The 23,950-nt window shown below is 40.5% G+C and overlaps 1 protein-coding gene across 13 annotated transcripts in view; it reads right to left on the bottom strand.

Annotated features, from left to right (window-relative positions):
- PTPRM (protein tyrosine phosphatase receptor type M) overlaps nucleotides 1–23,950 on the bottom strand; it is a 490,453-nt gene that overhangs the window by 291,398 nt on the left and 175,105 nt on the right. For all 13 annotated transcript variants that reach the window (XM_066992787.1, XM_066992783.1, XM_066992789.1 and 10 more), the window contains one exon: nucleotides 2,463–2,637. In XM_066992787.1, the coding sequence (XP_066848888.1) occupies nucleotides 2,463–2,637 (175 nt within the window). The remainder of the gene's footprint in view (nucleotides 1–2,462; nucleotides 2,638–23,950) is intronic.

The raw sequence follows: 23,950 nt of genomic DNA on the forward strand, positions 1-23,950 counted from the left end.
GAATGACCTGCAGGTGGTCTCATAAAAGCTCCAATACAGGCAACAGGGATTACCATAATTACTTTGCTACTGTACAAGTAGTTAATGGGATTACACCCTAAGGCTATCCAATTGTTCGCAGTGCCCAGTGCAAATTTTCTGAAAGAATCTGGATAAGCACAAATGCTTTAATGATATGCTTCATAATTTCATCTACTACACCACAAAAGAAACACTAATAAATTAGAACACCCTAAATCAACCAAATTGACAGAACCTAACAACTTTGGCTTTCTGTACCTCCTGTCAATCTGCAGTCAATCTTCCATCTGCCTCACTCAGATAGTTTCCCTTCTTCCCCTGGCTTCCACTGCTGTAAGATCTGAAAGATGCTTTATCATTCCTGTTGGGGCTTTTACTTCACCCTTTCTTTCTACCTTTCCTAAATTTCCTAAACACTTTCATTTTTGGCCACCCCTTTTCTTTCTTTTTCATGTTATCTTTCTTTGAACTAAAACAAACCAAAACAAACAAAAACCCTTGTTTTTTCCACTATGCCTTATAATTCCATATTCATCCCATCCTCTCTGTTTCCTTCTTCTTCTGTCTGTTCAAATAGCTCGTCTGAGTTTTTGTACTAAAATTTGTTTTGTCATGTTACCTCCATACACTGGTTATTTGCAACCTCCTCCTCCTTGTCTTGTCCTGCTGCTTCTAAAGCACATCAACTGAAAACATATTCTTGCTTTTGGAAAACAGTTCCTCGTTCTTTAAGGCTCTCTTGCATCTTCCACTGGTGACCAATTATTTCCCAGTCTAACACATAGCCCAAGCTTCTTCCTCTCCAATCAACTTAAAAAAAATAAAAATCCTAAAACCATGCACATCTCACAAACACTGCTCTAAACATTTCACCTTTCCATTATTCCCCCCTCAATTGTTATTTAATTCATAATTCCCTACAGTCTGAATGCCAACCTTCCTGTATCTCTTCTCAATGTGAATTCTATTGTCCTCCTCACTTTGCCTCATTTCCCCCCGCCGCCCCCGAAAAAAAAAAAAAAAGTTTAGCTTTTTTAACTTTTTGGCTTCATTATTCATTTATGCAACTGTGCCTTCTGTCCTTCAAACCCCTCCTTTACTGGTAGTTTCTCGTACACATACTTTCTGCATTGCTTTCAGAAACAAGATCTATGCTACATTTTCAGATGGAACAGTTATCCCACACCTTGCTTATTGATTATGTGAGTTACCTGAAAAAATCATAATAAATTTGGAAAGAGGATTACATCTTTAAAAAGTCCTGAAAGATCCTACATATGTTTATAAGTACGCAAAATTATTAAACAGTAAGGAGAAAGAAAAAGTGATTCCAAGGTCAAGTAATAATAAAGCTCCTTATCTACTGTATGCAAACAGAGCCATGCAAGCTCTTATAACTAAAACTACTGCAGTATAAGTCATAAGAAATGTTAATTTGTATCTTAAACAAAAAGATAAAACTTAGAGCAGAATTTAGAAAGCAGAGTGGCAGAAATACTACGTAAGAATTAATTTATTACTTGTGTTATTCCTTAACCTGCATGTTTCTTAAATAGTCCATCACAATGGAAAGAAAAAAGTCCTATCTAACAAAGGACAGTGTTTCTAAAATCAGAGAATTCATAACAGACACAACTGTGTCCCTCCTAATTCCCAGGGGAAAAATCCACACCTGCGGTAGATTTTGTTCTAGGGCACTTGCTCTCTCCTTGCCGACTTGGATCAAATTGTTTTGGGGAAGAGAAAAAGGGCCTTGAGTCCTTCACCTCAATTTTTGTTTCTTAGGCACAGAACTGACCGGAAAGGGAAAACATGTAACACAGCACGGCTTCCACAAAAAATATGTTTTTCTTTGAAAGAACAAAAATAAAACTATGTTCCTCCAAAATGCTATTATAAAAGTAAGAAACGATCAAAATGCATTTTAAATACAAATAATGTTAAGAAAATGTTTTAGCATGGTTTTCTATAAGGATGGACATTTTTATATGCATTCCATTCAAAGGCGTTTCCTGCTGTTTTTAAAAATATCCCTTCAGATGTTGAAATATGTGTGTTTTCTCTTACTGTAAAGTTTTCAAATTTTGAAGTAAATACATCTTTAGAATGCAATCTCCACCATGGAGGTAAATAGCTAATCTTATATTCATATCCTCCAAAAAGATAAATATACTCTTCAATAGAGAAATACCTTCTAAACAGTGCATCTGGGGGAAATATCTAAACAAACAATCAACAAGTAACTAGTTAATTAGCCCTGGCTTCTTCTGTCATTCCCTTGCTACAGCTGGATAGACTTTCACAATTTACATAAACAGAGTCTATTTATTAAACATCTTATCAACTTCAACAAATGATGGGTGACATCTTTAGTGAACTAGTGATTGCAGGTCCTTATTTCATACACTTAGCATGCAAATACTGTTTTTTCTGTGAAATACCTTTGACTATCAGTTCCGCATAGTTTGATACACCAACCCCTCCTTCTGTCCGAATCATGCAGCGATAGTTGCCAGCATCCCGCTTCGTGGCATTTACCACATTAAAAAGAGCCACAAATCGGCGAACATTGAACACTTTTATGTTCTTCAACGGTGCATCCCTTACGTAAATACCCTGCACAAAGAAACAGAAATAAAGAAAACACTGTTAGTCATATTTTCAAAGATACTGAGAAACAAATCTAGTTCTCATAAGGTCCCCAAGAGGGGAGGCCAGGTAAAGGCAGAAGTCTGTAGCATTAGTTTTACAGATGTTTACACTGTGTGAGACTCTACTGCCTTCCCATGTGAGTCAAAACATTCATCATCAGTGGGCAGCCACTCAGCTGGAACAGCTGCTTTCAACTCTTTATAGATTAACTAATAGAAAGATTGAAGAGCAATGTAACATTTACTTGCTTGGCTTACTTTACACAAATATTTAAAGGTTGTTTTGTTTTTTAAAAAAAAATAAGCATGACCCAGCATACACCATTTCTGTCTCCTCTTCCCCTCTACATGCACTATTCAGCATATGCATTTTGCACAGCTTGCATGGAAATTTAAGTGTATGCTTCTCATACAGGAGCACCCACACACGGGATTATCAGCAACTCAGGTGGAAGAGGCTAGGCACAGATTTACCAAGCGAATGACCAGCAAGACTGAAGTTGTCTACATTTCCTCAACACAGTACCAGGAACTGGGCAATTTCTACCCCAGTGCAAGGTCTTGCCCTCAGTTAAACATACTGCATGTATAGCATAACAAAGTGAACTATGTAAGATCTCAGGAGCACAAGGCTCCGAAGTCCCACGCCACCAGCCTGCTCCCTCATGTGATCCAGTGCGTGTCTGGAGCAGGAAAAGGGGAGGAGAGCAGACAGAAAGGTACAGAGATGACATCTTGCCGTGTCCTCTGATGCAAAGATGAGGGCTGAGAGACTTGGCTTTCAGATTCTCACCAGAACTCATGCTCCATCTGCCCATGAAACAGGGCAGGGTCCACTATGAATGGCCGAAGAACCTTCAGAAAATCTAATAAGCCAATTACTACATCTGATTGGAAATGTTTTATACAAGATCTACTTGCAACATTTATTCAAACAAGAACGGTGCACTTTCCACACAAACATATGCATTTCAACAAACTGAAGACTGCAGACTTTATTGAAGCACCAGGAGAAACTGTGGAGAACCCCAACAAACACCTCTCAGAAGATGTTTGCAAGGGTCCCACACTACCTAGCTTCCATAAACCATCAACACAGCTGGAGGTGTCTTTTTTTTCTTTTTTTTTTTTTTTTTTTGCCCTGGAATTTACAGTTTATCAAGCAGAATTTAAGACCTATATAGAAAATGCTGACTTTGATTTGTTATGGCCTTCACTTGTCATCATATTGAAAATAACCTTAAAATACCAGTTCTAACCAGAGAGCTACAAGTAACAGCCACGTTAAGTTAAACTTGTCCACAATCACAAAACCAAGTCAAAGTTAATCATGCTACTAATGCCAAAGAAGCAGCATAAGTAACAGTAAATACTGATTTTCATTCTCTTAATAACACAGAATGGTGGTGTTATTTCCTCTTAAAAATAAATCTGGGTGATGCATAGCTTATTTAAAAGAGAAAAAACCTTGTAGGATGCCCAAAGAATGCACTATCATGCCTTAAAAATTACTCAATCTGAAATTGTTACTTGAGAATTACTCCAGATGATTGCCAGCTCCTTACAATTCCCAGAACTCTGGGCTGCAGGCACACTGACTTTTTAAACTGACTGAACATAAGACTTGGAAAGAAGCCTTCCCAACCACTATTGCAAAGCTACTATTTTTACTGGTCTCATTACTGGTATCATTCTAGCAAGAACGACAGGAGATAGCAGGAAGCAAGCAGAGCAGGTTAATTATGATTTTGGAGAATGAACATTATTTAAAGGCAACTTCTTTTTTTTTTTTTTCCTAAAAAGAATGACCAATTAGCCCTAACTATAAGAGCTGCTGAGCAGTCACTGATCACACACCTTTAAAATGTGTTTCTTCAGTTTTCAGACTTTAAGGACTCTGTGCACAGCCAAGTCCTGCGCTTATGTTACATCCACCCACGCCAGCTCCTTCCTTTTTTCTAGTTACAACGTCAGGAAGCTCTCCACGGGCTATTTCATCTTGCCAAGAAATCAGTAAGCTTTTCTCCAAGGAACAACATACCACCACACCCTGGTTAATTCTAGCACCATAACTAGCTCAGTGCATTCCAAGCATGAACAAGAACCTCTCTGCTCTCCAGCTGTGCTGCACGCCTGCCCTTCAGTGCAGGGCTTGAGGCCCTGGCACAGGTTACCCAGAGAAGCTGTGGATGCCCCATCCCTGGAGGTGTTCAAGGCCAGGCTGGATGGGGCTTTGGGCAACATGGTCTGGCAGGAGGTGTCCCTGCCCATGGCAGGGGGGTTGGAACGAGGTGGTCTTTAAGGTCCCTTCCAACCCAAGCTGTTCCATGGTTCTCGTGAGTTACAACACAACTGAAGAACTGTGCCAATATTCTAAGAGTTCTTTCTTGCTGTTCTTCTATTGATCTGACAAAGCTACAGCATGCTGTTAAAGGGAGGAAGAGAAGGCAAAAGGAAAGGGCTAGGCAATGCCACGAGGCAGTATCGTTTCTGCCTTAATCTGCAAAAGCCAAGCACATGAAGAGAGGAGACCAAGGAAAAGTGCAATGCATTCACATTCCGTTCTGGCCTGCTGTTCGAAAACAGGAAAACTCCGTTTGATCAAATAATCAACTATATGGCTATGCAACACATGCTATCTGTTCACACATCAATAATTTTGACTGAAAAAGAGAGAAGCCTTATCACGTTTCATAGAGACACATCCTTTTGCTCTAATAACAAGCACCATGAGCCTTAAAGAGAACTCAGCCTAGCTCTACAGAGGACTCAGGGTTTTTTCACCCCCCACTGAAATCCAGATGTGAAACAAATCATTGTGGGTGCCTTCAAAAATCACGAAGGAGCTCCAGAATAAAAAGCCTTTATTACTATTATTATAACGCACCTGTAAAGTATATGTGAGATATTATTATTAACACAGATTATCTTGACTGACTTCTCTTAAACATTACAAACTCACAGAGGCAAAGTGCAGTGTGTCTAATTATATGTTAGAACTCAAACAGTCCTAAGAAATCACTAGCATGACATTTCCTAGTGGAACTCAAAGGTAATTTTTTTTTCTTTAGTCTCTTTGGGAAAAAATATTTTCAAGGAAAATGTTGTGTTTGGATTAGACAGAGACTAAGAAACATCATTCATTTACTTTTCACAAGGAAAAATACTGCTCAAGAGAGCAAGGCTTCCCTCTCTTCGGGGATGACAGCAAACAAGTAGGAGATCAGCCTAACTGATTTAAGCCTGAGCATAAAAGAATGGTAATGAAAGTGATGAAGAAGAGTTCAATTCACAGTCACCGGAAGAGAGCTTAAAAAAATAAAAATAAGAGAGGGTTAAAAAACAGAACAAGGTTAAAAAACAGAACCCATCCAAACCTACAAAGCCCATCTCAACACATTTCAGCAATTGCCAAATGGCTAAAGATGATGTTTAGTCTGAAAAATGCTATTTACCATTTCATATATGAGTACAGAGAGGTTTTTGTTTTAACTGCACCCACATGGCCAGCTTCTCTCTTTTATTTGGGATTCACATTTCTTCTCTCTTTCACTCACTGCGTACTGTCTTCAGGAAGCTGCAGAGGTATGGCAGTGCTCACTTAAATGGGACTACTTTCTGGAATTTACAGGAGTATCACAGAACGGCTCAGGTTGGAAGGGACATTAAAGATCACCTCATTCCAACCCCCCTGCTATGTGCAGGGACACCTCCCACCAGACCAGGTTGCCCAAAGCCCCATCCAGCCTGGCCTTGAACACCTCCAGGGATGGGGCATCCACAGCTTCTCTGGGCAGCCTGTGCCAGGGCCTCACCACCCTCTGAGTGAAGAACTTCCTCCTAACCTCTAATCTAAATCTCCCCTCTTTTAGTTTAAAACCATTCCCCCTTGTCCTGTCATTATCTGACTGAGCAAGAAGTTCTCCATCTTTTTTATAAGCCCTCTTCTTAAATTATTGAAAGGCCTCAATGAGGTCTCCCTGGTCTCTCAGCCTTTCTTCATAGGAGAAGTGCTCCAGCCCTCTGATCATCTTTGTGGCCCTCCTCTGGACCCTCTCTAACAGCCCCACGTCCTTCTTGTGCTGGGGGCCCCAGACCTGGATGCAGGACTCCAGGTGGGGCCTCACAAGAGCAGAGCAGAGGGGGACAGTCACCTCCCTCCCCTGCTGGCCACTCCTCTGGTGATGCAGCCCAGGACGCAGTTGGCCTTCTGGGCTGCAAGCACACTCTGCTGGCTCATGTCAAGATTTTCATCCACCAGAACCCCCAAGTCCTTCTCTGCAGGGCTGCTCTCAGTGAGTTCTTCTCCCAGTCTGTGCTCATCTCTGGGATTGCCCCAGCCCAGGTGCAGCACCTTGCACTTGGCCTTGCTGAACCTCATTTGGTCCATGTGGGCCCACTTCTCCAGCCTGTCCAGGTCCCTTTGGATGGCATCCCTTCCTTCTGCTGTATCAACTGCACCACTCAGCTTGGAGTCATCTGCAAACTTGCTGAGGGTGCACTCGATCCCACTGTCTGTGTCACTGATAAAGGCATTAAGCAGCACCGGTACCAGGACAGACCCCTGAGGGACACCACTCGTCACTGGCCTCTTCTTGGACACAGAGCCACTGACCACCGCTCTCTGAGTGCAGCCTGCAGCCAATTCCTTATCCACTGAATGCTCCACCCTTCAAATCCATCTCTCCCCATTTTGAGAGTACATCAGTGCTCACGTATATGAGTACATCAACATTTCCCTTTCCACAATTTATGGGTCCATTTAAGCATATTCTGTGATAAACAACAAGCTCTCCACGGCAGAACTGTGAGTAGCTATTTTACTTAGAACAGTTAGAAATAACATATTTATATCAAATGAGCATTCCTTTATTAAACCTATTAGCAGATCCCTCTACAACTTTTTTACAAAGTATTATTTTTAGCAGCATCAACAAAAATAAGATTCTTAAAACTCACTAATGCGAAATTCTGAAGTCCCATAAGTGAAAGAGATCGCTTACAATCTATTGCTTTAGTAATTACAGTAATTAAAAACTTACTCTCAGTTCTTTTAATATAGATGCTGAAATTTACCAATAGGTCTTGCAAACTAACAGTCTTTATGTGGAAGTCTTCACAAATACATCATGTCTTATTGAAAATTAAACAAAAAATGACAGGTCTGTAATTTTCTAATCCTGATGCAGAAAATGGTATAAAATTCACGATTTACAATGAAACTTTATGGCAGTATATATTAAAACCCATTAAAAAAAAGGTTGTCAGAGCAACTTTACAGGATCCTCCTAGTTTTTTATTGTTGTTTTTAAATCTAGTTCAGCAAGATAGATAAATTTCTTTTTACTTTGCTTGGTAGCTCTGCTTTGCCATGTGAAAGATTGAGGCTTTACTACCGATTAAGCCTGCTAGCTCTTTCTGCCACTGGGACTTGGAGAACTGTGTGAACAGGACACTTCATTCTTTGGAAAGAGGAATCTGCCTTAATCATTTAATGCTAGACCTGCCTGGAGTACAAAGGCTACGTCCCCAAGGCGTAGAGCTATGTAGCTTTCTTAGTGCAGAAGAATTTTGACCACAGAAAGATTGCAAGGTACTGAGATCCAGAAGTGAAAATAACATATTCTGCCAGCTGCTGAGAAACCCCCATGTTTTCAAATGCTTGGAGAACACTTTCCAAAAAAAAAAAAAAAAAACCACAAAAAAAAAACCACCCCCACCACCAAACCAAAACAACAACAACAAAAAAACATGTTCAAGAATGCTATTTAAGCAAAATAATGAATATATTTAACTGGTAAGTCACTGGCAAGAATACATTTTCTATAAAGCAACATGTTATTTAATATATATGGGTATAAAAAAAAAGGTATCTTAATTTAACACCTCAGGATATACACAGCTTGAAAATCCATACCCCTAGTACCACCATACTAAATGCACACAGCTTAAAGCAGAGACAGCTTGAAGCACCTTAAATATTCACGTTATTTTTTCCATCTTAGCCAAGCTAGAGTGAAAAGAAATAGGTTGATGGTTATTTAAATTAGACTCACAGTCCCTTTTAGGCAATGAACTAACTCTAAGTCTCCTAAATGAACAGCAATTTAGAAGCAACAAGATATATATTAAACCCTTCAGAAATAGTTTTAACAAAAATGCAGCAGTAATTCAAAGGGGTTGAAGTCCTGGGATGTTATATTCCGCACTACCTCTGAATTAATCATTCTCAAGGCATGTTTCAGCAATTTTGCCAGAAGAGACTTAAAAGGAAACACCGGTCAGTCACCCCCTATCCATACAGGTAGATTAAACAGCTTTTCATACATTTATTAAAAGAAAGGGTTTGCATTATCTCACTTTCAGATATGCACATTTATAAAATCCTGATTAGAGTCGTACCAGTGGGATCTCAGATAACATCAGCAGTGCCAGAAGTAATTTTGATTAAAATATGTATAAAATCTAAATCAAATAGCAATTAATACCTCAACAAAATTGCTTCACAGAGTTGATATTTTTTCATTCTAATAATTTAGATAGCTGGCTCTACCTCTGAATTTCCAGAATTGCTTTCATAACCAAGACAACTGCTTGTCACTGTAGATTAGAACCACCACAGATCCTGTGATTATCCTGCATTTATTCCATCTGTGTAAGTTAACAAGTGTACTTCATTCAAGTAATGAGGCCATGCTGGAAAAAAAGATTATTATTGTCCTGTTTGGAATTACTCTACTATGAGCTAGAATTGCACTCTGCATGTAACTAATGGGCATTCAGGCAAAATGTTATTATTTTACTGTTCAGGAAAGATTTCCTGTTTCAATATTTTAATGTTTGCTAACTGATTCTTTTCTTCAAATGATATAGCTCTCCATAAATCTCTATTTCTTATGACTAAATATAAATGCTTGCTGGAGCTGCCAGGTAATATTGTAGAATACACAAGTTGCAGATCAAGTAGTCACAGTATCAAATATTAAGCAATGACATGTATTTGAAGATAAAATTAAGCATGCAGAAAGTAAAAAAAGACATTATTGCATTTTATGGAGCCACTAAACACAGAGTAATTTAACAAAAGCAGTTACTCAGTACTTACATACTGAAATTGTTTTGTATCATTGTGACAGAAGCAAAACTACATAGAGATTTTCAAAGAAAAAAGACAAAGAAAATCACTTTTTTTAATATGAATTTCCAGATTGAGAAGTGTTAATATTCTCTAACAACTTTTCAGTGCTCACAAATACGTAAAAATCCCAAACTTTCTTTAATAGCACACAACAGAATACAGAACCACTTGTATGGAATTATGTTCTCAGAAACATCTGGAGAAAACAGAGCACTAGGAAATCTCTCTCTAAAGGAAAAGCTTATATTTCATAAAGAAATTATGGCAACAGTCCATGTATCTGCTAAGCATTTTGCTGAACCCACAGACCTGTTTATAAAGTCATTTAATCTCACTCCATACCTTAATTCTTTGAAACACAGAACACTAAGCACTTCTCATCATAGTTTTACTTGTATTAAAAATTCCAAGAGTTAGGATGAGCACCTTGCTGAAGAATGAAGAGAATATGTAAATGATTTTCAATACTCTGCCTTTGAGTTTTGCAGATGCCAGGCATATGGAAGGTGCAAAGTGATTAGGAGAAAATTATATAGAAAAGATCATTAGAATAGTTTTCATTCAAACGTAGAATGGAAAGTGATGCGGGCATTTGTTTGTCTTTTCTATCCAAGCACGTAACAGGACATATAAAAACATTGTGCTCGTGCCCAGTGCCAGGCACGTAAATAAAAGTCCAACATTCAAGTTCTCGGGACAACCTGTAGTCTTAATCTTAAAAACTCAAAGTTTTAAATGAGCAGAGTAGCAGGCAAAACCAAATGATGAGTCCTTCAGAGTAGCCAAGAAATAAACACACACACAAATATCATGATGAGAAACTGCCCTGTTCACGCCGGGACAGCTGCCTCCTGTACTGACTGGTCGGAGTGGGAGTATAGTGAGAATAGCGAGAAGAAACACACACCAATGGTTAAAGAAAGCTAAAGTAAACTGCTCCACAGTGTAATTTGCAAATAAAGACAGTCATAGCAGTAATAATCAGTAATAAGCAACGTACATGTCAGTTCATGTAGCAGAGAAGCCAGGTGGAGGGGTCCAGCTGGAGGTGTTTCACTCTTAATTACTGCATCGGTCCTATAGTTGGACAACTCCCACCCCCAACCCAGGCCTCCCCCAGTGCTCTGTATCCTTCCTATCATCTTCCCTTTGGGTTTAATTTAATTTAGCCTTTACTTCAGTTCTCTTTGCCTCAAACAGCTTAAACAGCCCTTGGTCTTAAAAAGCAGCCTCCATTCAACTCCAATTTGAACACTATGCCTCCCAGCTGTAAGTTTGTACATTTTAACTACAGTATTCATTGTAAAGGTCACTGTTTCTTTCTCCCAAAGGTCCAAGAGCAGAGCATGGAAAGCTTATTGAATTTACTTCATCAATTGCCTAACTTGTACGTGTCCCGAAGTGATTCTGCTGCTGCTGAGCTGTGCTCCATATCAAGGCAGTCTTCAGGGCCCAGAAACAGGCATACCTAACACGCTGTTGAAACGCAAGTTGAATTTAACCACCCCCTGGTGGCACAGGTCAAATGCTTCATTATCTCAAGTCTGCCAATCACCATTTACTATATTATTTAACACTCCAGAATAACCGGGAGATTAACACATCACACGGAGGCTCTTGAAAAAAGAACAATACTTCGGTCACTTCATTTTCAAATTCAGACGAGAATAGCAACAAGGGTAGGCTGCTGAAGGCGATCCCGGAACAACTTTTCTTACGGGTCACTTCATCAAATGAAAACATGTCAGGGGATGGATTGGGATGGAGGAGAGGGACAGATTTAATTCACTACTTGTGCATCCCCTATAACTTGCATGTGTCCATACATGTCTTCAGGTATGCAAATTTCCTGCATGTTAATGTATATATTTATTAATTTAAGTAGTTAATTTATTAATAACTGCCAGTGTTTGAGTACTTGAGACAGTTCTAAAACAGGGAAAAAGGAAGAAGAAGGAACAACTACCTGTTACCAGAAGCTTTCTGTCTGAAGTCCAAGTTTCATATAATCCTTATTAAATAAAAATAATTATGGCTCCCTTAGGTGGCACTTCTGACTCTCTTTATAGATATAAGGTGCAGTGGGACATCTTCAGCAAATGAGGAAGAGCAAAATCTACTAATTTTGCAGATTACTTGAAAACAAACTTTGCCAAACTGTCCCCAACTCCCTTAAGGTTTTGTTCTGTTGTCCATAACCAAGGCTCTGTTGGATTCCATACAGTTTCCAGTGTATCTCCAAAAGCAAAACTTCTACAGCCATAATTCTTTCCAATTTACCTTTCTGCAAAGATATATTTTGGTCACAGGAGATTACCAAGCAGAGGATTAAGAGTTTGAAGAATATTGTGATAAAATGTCTTTCTTCAGGACAAAAAAAAAAAAAAAACAACTATATTACAAGTTTCCACACTCTACATTCTCTACACAAGCAGCAACAGTTGATAACCTAGTCAAAACCAAAATACATATTTTAGCGTCAGAAGCATGCTCTTGGCAGAGCAGCATCTACCTCTCCTAGGCGGGTGATGAAGGAAGTTGTTGAAGAACACCACTCAGTGTCACTCCTAGCAATCCAGTGGCTGACTGGCACTACAGAGCTAAGCGGCTCTCTCCCCTCAGTTTACAGTACTCTTTGTTGCACAGGATCAAACACTGGTTAGTTTTTTTGCAAGAAAATAATCAAAGTTGCTCATATGCACACACCAAATGTTTTTAGTTTCTGTTTTGTATCACTGTCAGTGAGGCCCGTGTTGTTCCGTGGTCTAAAAAGTCTCTGATTTATCAAATGTTTCGACTGACGCCACACTGTAAAACTTTATAGTGGCTTCTGTCAGGTATTTTCACTGGAAATCAAATATTTTAGGTAACATTTTAAGCTTCCAAAATGTGGTCTGCATCCTCATCACTTAGGAATGGTGGAACTGGTTTCTGAGGTTTAGGAGTGAACTTTATTCTTCCAATTACCTATGTATTTATTTGATATTAATAACAAAACATGCTGACATTTCTTCATTGTTACCAGCAGTTGGCTCTTCTGCCTGGTAGGGTATTCTGGTTAGATTAGGAGGCTTACCCTGTAAAACAGCTTTGCTACCCAGGCTTCTGGAACGTTTTGGAGCAGAAGAAACGTAAGATTTATTTTTATCTCCACTATTACAGTCTCATACAAGTAGTGTAAGGCTAGCATGTAGATTCACAGTAGCTTCTGCACCATCAAGCATTTTAGTTTTCCAGCTGTGTATTTCATTGGCCACAGTAGCTCTGTGAACCACCATTGTGCTAAATGGGAAGTGGGTAGAAATAAGATGTCAGTCTGAAAACTGTATATCCAGAAAACTGGGACATCCATCAGTGTTTGTAGCGGGGCACTGACTTAGCAAGTTGGCCTCTATTCTTCTGTTTATTCAATGGTTTGTTTTTCTAAGGAACATTCAGAAATCCCTTGCAATAACCAGCCTGGGCAGCACACTGCTGTGGGGGAAAAGATTTCACTACACTTGGATGTAAAAACAAGAGGGTGGCGAGCTGGCAATACTCATTTCCAAGACTCCTGACAGTATACCACTTCCCTGATTTTGAGAATTTAGTTTCAAAGCAATCTCGGCACTCAGAGAATAATGCCAATGGTAAGAGTACACAGCACTTCATGGGCCACTCAGCCTTGCTGACACTAACGTAAAAAGGAAAGGTGGGATACAAGGAGGAAAGTCACCTTTACTATACTTTCTTTCCACACTCCAAATACATTTTGTAAATTCAGCTACATATAGTTTACTAATAAAAACACTAGGCTCAACTGTTTCTGCTGGTCAGCTCTGAAATGTCACTGAAGTCAAAACACTTCACAGGTACATCGATATCAAAATGTTTTTCTGTTTCTTACATATATTATCTCGGATTTATCATTAACTCTTCACGACTGTATAACTTCTCCTAGGCTCTGGTACCACTAATAACTGAATCATCTCTGAAAAATCCTAGCATCACAGAAAGATTCATCAAATCTACATATATGTCAGAATAAAATGAGCAAGCCCAGGAAAAAAAGCCTGGCTGGTGTTATCACTGATGGTAGAATGCATCCCAATAGATAGAAGAAGAATAGAGAAAAGGATTGCTGTAAGTATGATGAAGCCTTCAGCCCTATAGCTCAGACAAAAGTGATGTAACTGTTTGCAACAAAGCTTTTCACATAAGCAAGGCATTAGTGAATAAGCACCTAACCTAACAACTCCTTTATTAGAGGAACCGTTTTGGAAATTATGGTATATGTATGGAAAAATATATTCGATTTCTCGTACAATCTAAATATATACTGTCTAAAGGCATAAAGCATGCAGTACATGCATTTGCTCACAGTTAGAGTGGAACAATTAAATATAGATATCTTGTTGCGAGTATTTGGTGTGGGATCTCTAATACATATGATTAAAATTTTATCAAGTTTGAATTGATATTTAGAAAGCTGAGATTTCTTACATTTCTTTTTTATGCTTCTCTTTAGGGAAAAAGAATATGTAAGTTAAACTAAATCTTTCTATCATGTTTTATAAAAGTTCTTAAAATGCAGAAAATCAGAAAAACTGAAGTTTGTCTCCTAAAATTTTATTGTGACTGTGCAAATTTAAGCTCAAGTGGAATTAAAATAAACACAAATCCAAATAAACAATACAGTATTGCATGTAGCTGTTTATAAAATCGGGCTGTAAAAGATACTTAAGTGAGGAGAAACAGGGATATACTGGTAACATTGCATTGTTCCATTGATGCTTCAAAATACCTACTTGAATTTTCTTTTCTTCACTTCTAAAAATCATAGGAAAAAGAGTTTCTTTTTGCCACTTATACCACTGCCATTTTATACACAGTACTAGACCGCAGCCTCTGCATCAGCAGATGATTTTCTATTTCTGACAATCTCCTAGCAATATACTACAACGTCCACCTGAATTGCTGGAACTTGAGTGGGATCAGAGGTTTAGCAGATCAGTGTTCATTGATAGCCAAATCCCCATCCTAACTGCTTTGCTGTTCTTCTGTATGCTCGTATTGCTGAGCATTTCTTGACTCTTTACGAAAAACAAAAAAAAGAAAAAAAAAAAGACAGTAAATAATTAAATAAGTAGAAACTGACACAAATAGGAATTAAGAGAAAAGACAGTCCAAGATGTTGAAGTGGGAGAACAGGGGAATCTAGTCAACTACTTAAAGACAGTGCATGTATGTTGACACGCATCTCATCTCACCCAAGAAATTCCATTTCAGAATTTCCTTATCAGTCAAGTTGCTAAATGCTACAGACAGCTATAGTAATTTTGGAACGCTATCACAAATCCACAAAATAATTACGGTTAGAAGCGAGCTCTGGAGAAAGGCAGTCCTACCCCCCTGCTCTAAGGAGCAAGTTGCTCATGACTACATCCAGTCAGATTTTGAGCACCTCCAGGGATGGAGACTCCCTGGCCTCTCCAAGCAACCTGTTCCAGTGTTTGAACAGCCTAACGATAAAAAAAAAAAAAAAAAAGCTTTTTTTGTTATGTTTAAGTGCAATTTCCTGTATTTCAGTTTGTGGCCATTGCTTCTTGTCCTGGCACTAAGCACCTTGGAGAAGAATCTGGCTATGTCATTCCTACTCCCTCCAAGATTTCCCTTGAGACTTTCCTTCTCCATACTGGACAAGTCCCAGCTCTCTCCTTTTATGTCAGATCTTCCAGTCCCTTAACCATCATTCAGTGCAGCCATGTCTTTTTTTATACTGGGGAGCCCAGAACTGTACCCAGCATTCCAGATGTGTCTCCCCATTGCTGAGCAGACGGAAGGATCATCTCCCCGGCCTGCTAGCGATACCCTCCTTATGCAGCTCTGGAGGCTGTTGGTCTTTGCAGCAAGGGCACAGAGCTGGCTCACGGTCAACTTGTCTACCAGGACTGCCAGGTTCTTTGCAAAGCTGCTTTCCACCCTGTCAGACCCCAGGTATGTACTGTCACATGGGGTTATTCCTTCACTGGGGCATGACTTCGCATTTCCTTTCGATTAATTTCATAAGGTTCTTCTCTGCCCATTTCTCCAGCCTGTCAAGGTCCATCTGAATGGCAGCACAATCCTCTGGTGTATCAGCCACTCCTCCCAGCTTTGTGCTGTCTGTGAACTTGCTGATAGAACACAGGATGCAAGAAAGGCACTAAATATAAACCGTGGGAGAGAGAGGAACACAAAGAAATCAACACACCACAAACTAGAAACAATATTAAACATCACCAGAATTCAAAAAAAAAAAAAATCTGTTCATTAACACCCTCTTCTCCCCTTCCTACAGGGCATTAATTATCATTCTAACAGTAAAACCACCTCTGGTTCTCTACAAAGAAAACACACTAGGATGCACATACATCAGGAAACATGGCGAAACCTTTAGTTGCTACATGTTGTTAAAGCTCTTCTCAAATCAATGGATTCACGGCAATTTGCCATGCACAAGGTAGTTTGATCAGTCTCGGAAGACTGAGTTGTTTATGAGCAGGAGGAAGAGGGACCTCTTGCACTCCCACAGTACACAAAAGCACCAACAGATCAAACTTTTTTTTTTTTTTTTTTAATATTCCAAAGAACATCTTCCTGAGGCCTATTTCTTTGCTCAATTTACATTACTAGTTCCACCTTTTTGTGTTACTAAGTTGCTACAAGCGTGTATGATTTCATTTTAACAGGTAAAATGCTGCTTCATGATCTTAGCACTAGAAAAATATTTGAAACATTTTTTCCTTAAGTGTTTCTAGACTTATCCATGAAAATGGAATTAAATGAAAGCCTCAGAAAGTTTACACCGTAACAAAAAATTCTTATGAAACTCCAGCAAATGGGTTCATCTCCTGGGATATTTTATGCAATGCACATAATCAAGAACAGGCACACACCAACACACAAAATATTTTGTACATCCTATAAACATATTTTGTTTTCATAATTTGCCAGGAGTGATAGCATTGGTTCTACACTCTGAGAAGGATGTTTTCAATAGTTCTCATTTGTGAGTGCATATACATATTTCTAAGAAAACAATTTGTTTTCCAGAACTCTCTCTGACACAGAATTTATATCTCCTTTTGAATAAATAATAAATAACGCACACAAGTTTTGTGTATAGGGGAATAAAATCTTTCATCTTCTTCATACCTTCAGCAGAAGATTATTTAAGAAAATTGATAAGGTGGAAGACAGCTTTCAGGTGAGACAAGAAAAAACACCAAATCCTTTATTAACAGGCGATAGACTGTTTACATATGGTAGATTTGCCACTAGAGAGATAATGTTCTTGCCTTCTCGTCTGCAAATACAGTAGCACATATTCTGCATGTATAAACCACAGGTTTGAAAGGTTTCATACTCTCCCCTTCCAAGAGCACCTATCAGCCTCCTGCTTTTGGTACATCTGATGCTGTCACTTATCACAGATTGGAGACATCTCCTATTACAAGATCCTGTTGTTATTTTGACAAAGTTTTACTCTCAGGTCTATATTTTTCCAGTAAAGAAATGTGTCTCAGAATAATATTTCAAAGTAATTATTTGATTTTCAACCACTTTTAGAAGGAGGCTAGGAAAAACACATTAATTCATTGAAGTGATGACCTCTTTCTTTCATCAAATGTAGCATTCCACTGGCTGAGGAACCACTCTCTCAAGAAAGGCTACCTCCGAGGTACCCAACTTAAATCTTTCAGGTCATTTCCCAGAAGTACTGAGCACTTGCTGTTGCAGTAACATCAGCGGACACTGAGCAAGGAAAGCGCTATGGAAAAAGGCTGCAGAGACACAACTTTTCCCAAGTACAGCCTTAAAAACAATTATTTTAATATTTAACCAGTTTTCATTTGATAATAATTTTAATTTCAGTTACTAGTGAGTATAGTATTTTGTATATTTAAATATTCAATACGTGCAAGTTCAAACTTCATACACCTGCAGAGAAGAAAATCTGTGTACTTGTGTATCTTTGGCTTGCAGTGGAAGATACCTACCTGTTTCTAAGTAAGCCCCCAATTTTCTAAACTTTATGTTTCTTTGTAAACTGCTGTTTAAATTCTTGGCGGAAAGCTGGTGCTGGAAAGCAAAATGTTTGTTCTTTCAATATGCAAGGCTGAACCAGAAGAAGGTTACTTTCAAAAAAGAATTCTACCCTTTTTTCTCCCATAATACTTTTTTTTATTTTTCTTCTGCCATTTTACTAAATACTGGCTCTAACACAAGTTTTTCAGAAGACAATGCCTCAGCTGTTTTCACTTGACCATTAACTGGTCTGTGTTCCACATGTTCATTTCCTTCCAAATTCTAACTTTGGCTCCCACCTACAAACACATCTTTCTTTCTTTTCTGAACTGTATTTACTTTGCTTGGGACTCCCAACTCGTTTAGTGCCTACTCCTTTATCTTATTGTTAGTGTCAACTTCCAGAATTTGTAGTTTCAAAGAGAAATTAGTTCAATTAAAAAAAAAAAAAGTTACATCAATTGCTACATTCCTTACAGTGGGAGCAAAACAGCACAGGGATGACATTTTTGCTCAATCATTCAATAGAATAGAAAGAGTCATCCCATACCGATAATAACCTGTGAGTTGTGGTACCCCGTCACCACTTCAATTGCAAAACCTTCTATAATACTCCAGACTTCAATGTTCTACAGGGAATAAAAGTGGGATAGGCTTGAAAATAATAATAATAAATATATATATATATAAAAGGTGTGAGGGGTGAATAAAACATGACCTATGGATTTCACTTAGGACTGTTTCAGGGCCTTAGCATTATTAAGCTAAGAAAGTCAATGCCATTAGAAACAATTACTCAGCAAAGACAAGAAGACTAAAATAACCTACCAAGTTACAATTATTTATTTCTTTTGAGGAATTTATATCCCTAACAGTCCAGCAGAGTGTAAAAAGTAACATATTTGTTTGCCAGAAAAACCTGTACTACTACACTTGACGTCTACTCCTGCATACAAGCTGGGGGCTACTGTACAAAAGAAATAGAAGTGCAAGAGGGAAATCCTGCCAGCACTGGAAGCAATCAGAAATGTTATTGAATGCAGTGGTTCTGTGATTTCACAGGCAATTTACCTGTACTTCAGACTAACAATGTGAATCTGGAAAAAAATGACAGGTATTGAAAATAATTGGGAGCAAATTATCTCATGATATTTTGCAAGTGCCATGTCCAAACACATCAGAAATATGGACACGACGTATGTGGCAGAAATGCTGAAAGGCCCCTGACAAAAATGGGGGTTCCTTTTGTCATCACACAATTGTATTTATTTACTTATTTATTACAGTTTTCCCTTAAGGGTTTAAAAATATAAGGAAACCATTCAACAAAGAAAAGGCTTTATATTACCAGCGGACAAAGTCGGCATATCAGAGAGATTACACAACCTGTTTGTAGTACCACTAAAACCTGAATTACCTGAGTGCTAGCTTAAATGTTTCTACAGAACAGTGCTCATTTTATTCTGCCTCTAGTGTACATAAGAACCTCCTTTATTAAGATGTTCTTTAACTGAATATTGATTCTACCGTTATCAGCAACCAAAGGACCTTTAATGTCTATTCAACCAGTCATACGACATCGAAGATACCGTGTTTTCTGATAGCTGCTACAGGTAGCTGCATTGTACTCGTGGTCCTGTGGCAGTGGCATGAGATGTTACAAGCAGGCATACCTAAATTCATCAGTAACACACCATGAAACCAGATGCTTTCATTGACTGAGGGAGAACTCCAGCTCTGGGGATCTTTTACCCCGTAGTGACCTAGTATGCTAGCACACAGCTATTGGGAAGTGTATCTCTTAGCCCTGATTTGCAGTATCCCACTGTTGTGGTTTAACCCGGCTGGCAGCTAAACACCACACAGCCGTTCGCTCACCCTCCCCCCTCCCTCTCTGGGATGGGGGAGAGAAACGGGAAAGTGAAGCCTGTGAGTTGAGATAAAGACAGTTTATTAAGACAGGAAAATAATAATAACAATAATAATAATAATAGTGATAATGGTAATAGTATTAACAATAATAATGTGTAAGAAAACAAGTGATGCACAATGCAATTGCTCACCACCCGCTGACCGATGCCCAGCCTATTCCCGAGCAGCCGGCCCCCCCACCCCGGCCAGCCACCCCTATATATTGTTTAGCATGACGTCAGATGGTATGGAATACCCCTTTGGCCAGTTTGGGTCAGCTGTCCTGGGTCTGTCCCCTCCCAGCTCCTGCTGCACCCCCAGCCTGCTCGCTGGCAGGACAGAGCAAGAAGCCGAAAAGTCCTTGGCCTGGTGTAAACACTGCTCTGCAACAATTAAAACATCAGCATGTTATCAGCGCTCTTCTCATCCTAATCCAAAACATAGCACCCTACCAGCTACTATGAGCTACTTAACTCTGTCCTAACTGGAACCAGGACAGATATCCACCCCTTATTCCATACCATTTATGTCATGCTCAGGTTACACTCTGTCCAATACATTCTAATTAATCACCATTTTCATCTATGATATATAGCAATCATGGTAGTGATGACATACATTATTATATAATAATTAACATACTACAATTCAACTCATGGGCTATTCTCACCCAGTATCAAATCCCCTTGAGGTACACACCGGACCTCCCCATTCTTTTGCATTACCCACCAAGTGCATCCAGGTCCCTGAGCAAAAGCAATTCCACGAATGGGTTTGCCTTTTCCTGAGGCAGGAGTAGCCCAGACTGTTTTACCCAGCATGTTTCTTACGTGCACTACAGGAACTTTATCCCCTTCTACAGTGCGTAACAGGTTTGATTGGGCAGGTCCAGCTCGGTTGGCAGATCCCCTGGTATTGACTAACCAGGTGGCCTTTGCCAAATGTGTATCCCAATTTTTGAATGTCCCAGCACCCATTGCTTTCAGTGTAGTCTTCAACAGTCCATTGTATCGTTCAACTTTTCCAGAGGCTGGTGCATGATAGGGGATGTGATACACCCACTCAATACCATGTTCTTTGGCCCAAGTGTCTATAAGGTTGTTTCGGAAATGAGTCCCGTTGTCTGACTCAATTCTCTCTGGGGTGCCATGTCGCCATAAGACTTGCTTTTCAAGGCCCAGGATAGTGTTCCGGGCGGTGGCATGGGGCACAGGATATGTTTCCAGCCATCCGGTGGTTGCTTCCACCATTGTAAGTACGTGGCGCTTGCCGTTGCGGGTTTGAGGGAGTGTGATGTAATCAATCTGCCAGGCCTCTCCATATTTATATTTCAGCCATCGTCCTCCATACCAAAGAGGTTTTGACCGTTTGGCTTGCTTGATTGCAGCACATGTTTCACAGTCATGAATAACCTGTGCTATAGTGTCCATGGTCAGGTCCACCCCTCGATCACGAGCCCATCTGTAGGTTGCATCTCTACCTTGATGGCCTGAGGTGTCATGGGCCCATCGGGCTATAAATAATTCACCTTTATGTTGCCAGTCCAGGTCCACCTGAGCCACTTCAATCTTAGCAGCCTGATCCACCTGCTGGTTGTTTTGGTGTTCTTCAGTAGCCCGATTCTTGGGCACATGAGCATCTACATGGCGTACCTTTACAACCAGGTTCTCTACCCGGGCAGCAATATCTTGCCACAATGCCGCAGCCCAGATGGGCTTGCCCCTGCGCTGCCAGTTGTTCTGCTTCCATTGCTGTAACCACCCCCACAGGGCATTTGCTACCATCCATGAATCAGTATAGAGATAGAGAACTGGCCACTTTTCTCGTTCAGCAATATCTAAAGCCAGCTGAATGGCTTTTACTTCTGCAAACTGACTCGATTCACCTTCTCCCTCAGCAGCTTCTGCAACTCGTCGTGTAGGACTCCATACAGCAGCTTTCCATCTCCGATGCTTTCCCACAATACGACAGGACCCGTCAGTGAACAAGGCATATTTCTTCTCATTTTCTGGTAGCTTGTTGTACAGGGGGGCTTCTTCAGCACGAACCACCTCCTCCTCTGGTGATATCCCAAAGTATTTGCCTTCTGGCCAGTCCATAATCACCTCCAAGATTCCTGGGCGACTGGGGTTTCCTATTCGAGCCCGCTGAGTAATCAGTGCAACCCACTTGCTCCATGTAGCATCAGTTGCATGATGCGTAGAGGGGACCCTTCCTTTGAACATCCAGCCTAGTACCGGCAGTCGGGGTGCCAGGAGGAGCTGCGCTTCAGTACCGACCACTTCCGAAGCAGATCGAACTCCTTCATATGCTGCCAATATCTCCTTTTCAGTTGGAGTATAGCGGGCTTCAGATCCTCTGTATCCCCGACTCCAAAACCCCAGGGGTCAACCTCGAGTTTCCCCAGGTTCTTTCTGCCAGAGGCTCCAGGTGGGACCATTCTCTCCGGCTGCGGTGTAGAGCACATTCTTTACATCTGGTCCTGTTCGGACTGGCCCGAGGGCTACTGCATGAACTATTTCCTGCTTAATTTGTTCAAAGGCTTGTCGTTGCTCAGGGCCCCATTCAAAAGCATTCTTCTTACGGGTTACTTGGTAGAGCGGGTTTACAATCAGACTGTAATTTGGAATATGCATTCTCCAAAACCCCACGACACCTAGGAAAGTTTGTGTTTCTTTTTTGCTAGTTGGTGGAGACATAGCTGTTATTTTGTTGATCACATCCATTGGGATTTGACGGCGTCCATCTTGCCATTTTATTCCTAAAAACTGGATCTCTCGTGCAGGTCCTTTAACTTTATTCTGTTTTATGGCAAAACCAGCCTTCAGAAGGATTTGGACTATTTTCTTCCCTTTCTCGAAAACTTCTTCTGCAGTGTCACCCCACACAATGATGTCATCGATGTACTGCAGGTGTTCAGGAGCTTCCCCCTGCTCCAGCGCAGACTGGATCAGTCCATGGCAAATGGTAGGGCTGTGTTTCCACCCCTGGGGCAGCCGATTCCAAGTATATTGGACTCCCCTCCAAGTGAAAGCAAACTGTGGCCTGCACTGTGCTGCTAGAGGGATGGAGAAAAATGCATTAGCGATATCAATTGTGGCATACCACTTGGCTGCCTTTGATTCCAGTTCATACTGGAGTTCTAGCATGTCCGGCACTGCAGCACTCAGTGGTGGCGTGACTTCGTTCAGGCCACGATAGTCCACTGTTAGTCTCCACTCACCATTAGACTTTCGCACTGGCCATATGGGACTATTAAAAGGTGAATGAGTCTTGCTGATCACTCCTTGGCTCTCCAGTTGACGAATTAGCTTATGGATGGGACTCAGGGAGTCTCGGTTGGTGCGATATTGCCGCCGGTGCACAGTTGTGGTAGCGATCGGCACTTGCTGTTCTTCAACCCTCAGCAACCCCACAACAGAAGGGTCCTCTGAGAGACCAGGCAAGGTAGACAACTGTTTAATGTCCTCTGTCTCCAAAGCAGCTATGCCAAAAGCCCAGCGGAACCCTTTTGGGTCCTTGAAATATCCTCTTCTAAGATAGTCTATGCCAAGGATGCACGGAGCATCTGGGCCAGTCACAATACGGTGCTTTTGCCACTCATTACCGGTTAGACTCACTTCAGCCTCCAATACAGTTAACTGCTGGGATCCCCCCGTCACACCATAAATACAGATGGGCTCTGGCCCTTTATAGCTTGATGGCATTAGAGTACATTGTGCACCGGTGTCTACCAAAGCCTTATACTTCTGTGCGTCTGACGTGCCAGGCCATCGAATCCACACAGTCCAATAAACTCGATTGTCCCTTTCCTCCCCCTGGCTGGAGGCAGGGCCCCTCTAGTCCTGGTCAGAATCTTCATTTCTGTGTTTAAAGGACTGCCTGCTGGAAGTTGGAGCAGCAAACCTTTCAGAGAACTCCTTTTTCCCAATTGTTTTCCTTTGCAATTCACGTACCCGTGCCTCTAGGGTCGCAGTAGATTTTCCATCCCATTTTCTCATGTCCTCTCCATGGTCACGTAGGTAAAACCACAGGGTGGCGCGGTGTGTGTGCCCACCATATTGTCTTCCTTGCATAGATGAACGTTTACCCCTAATAGCTGAGACACTGGTTTGTACAGGTGGGGAGGAAAATAAACTCTCTTTAAGTTGGTGGATCTCTTCAGAAAGTTTCTCCAAGG

This window comes from Anser cygnoides, chromosome 2 (assembly GCF_040182565.1).
Source record: "Anser cygnoides isolate HZ-2024a breed goose chromosome 2, Taihu_goose_T2T_genome, whole genome shotgun sequence".
Classification (NCBI taxonomy): Eukaryota; Metazoa; Chordata; class Aves; order Anseriformes; family Anatidae; genus Anser; species Anser cygnoides.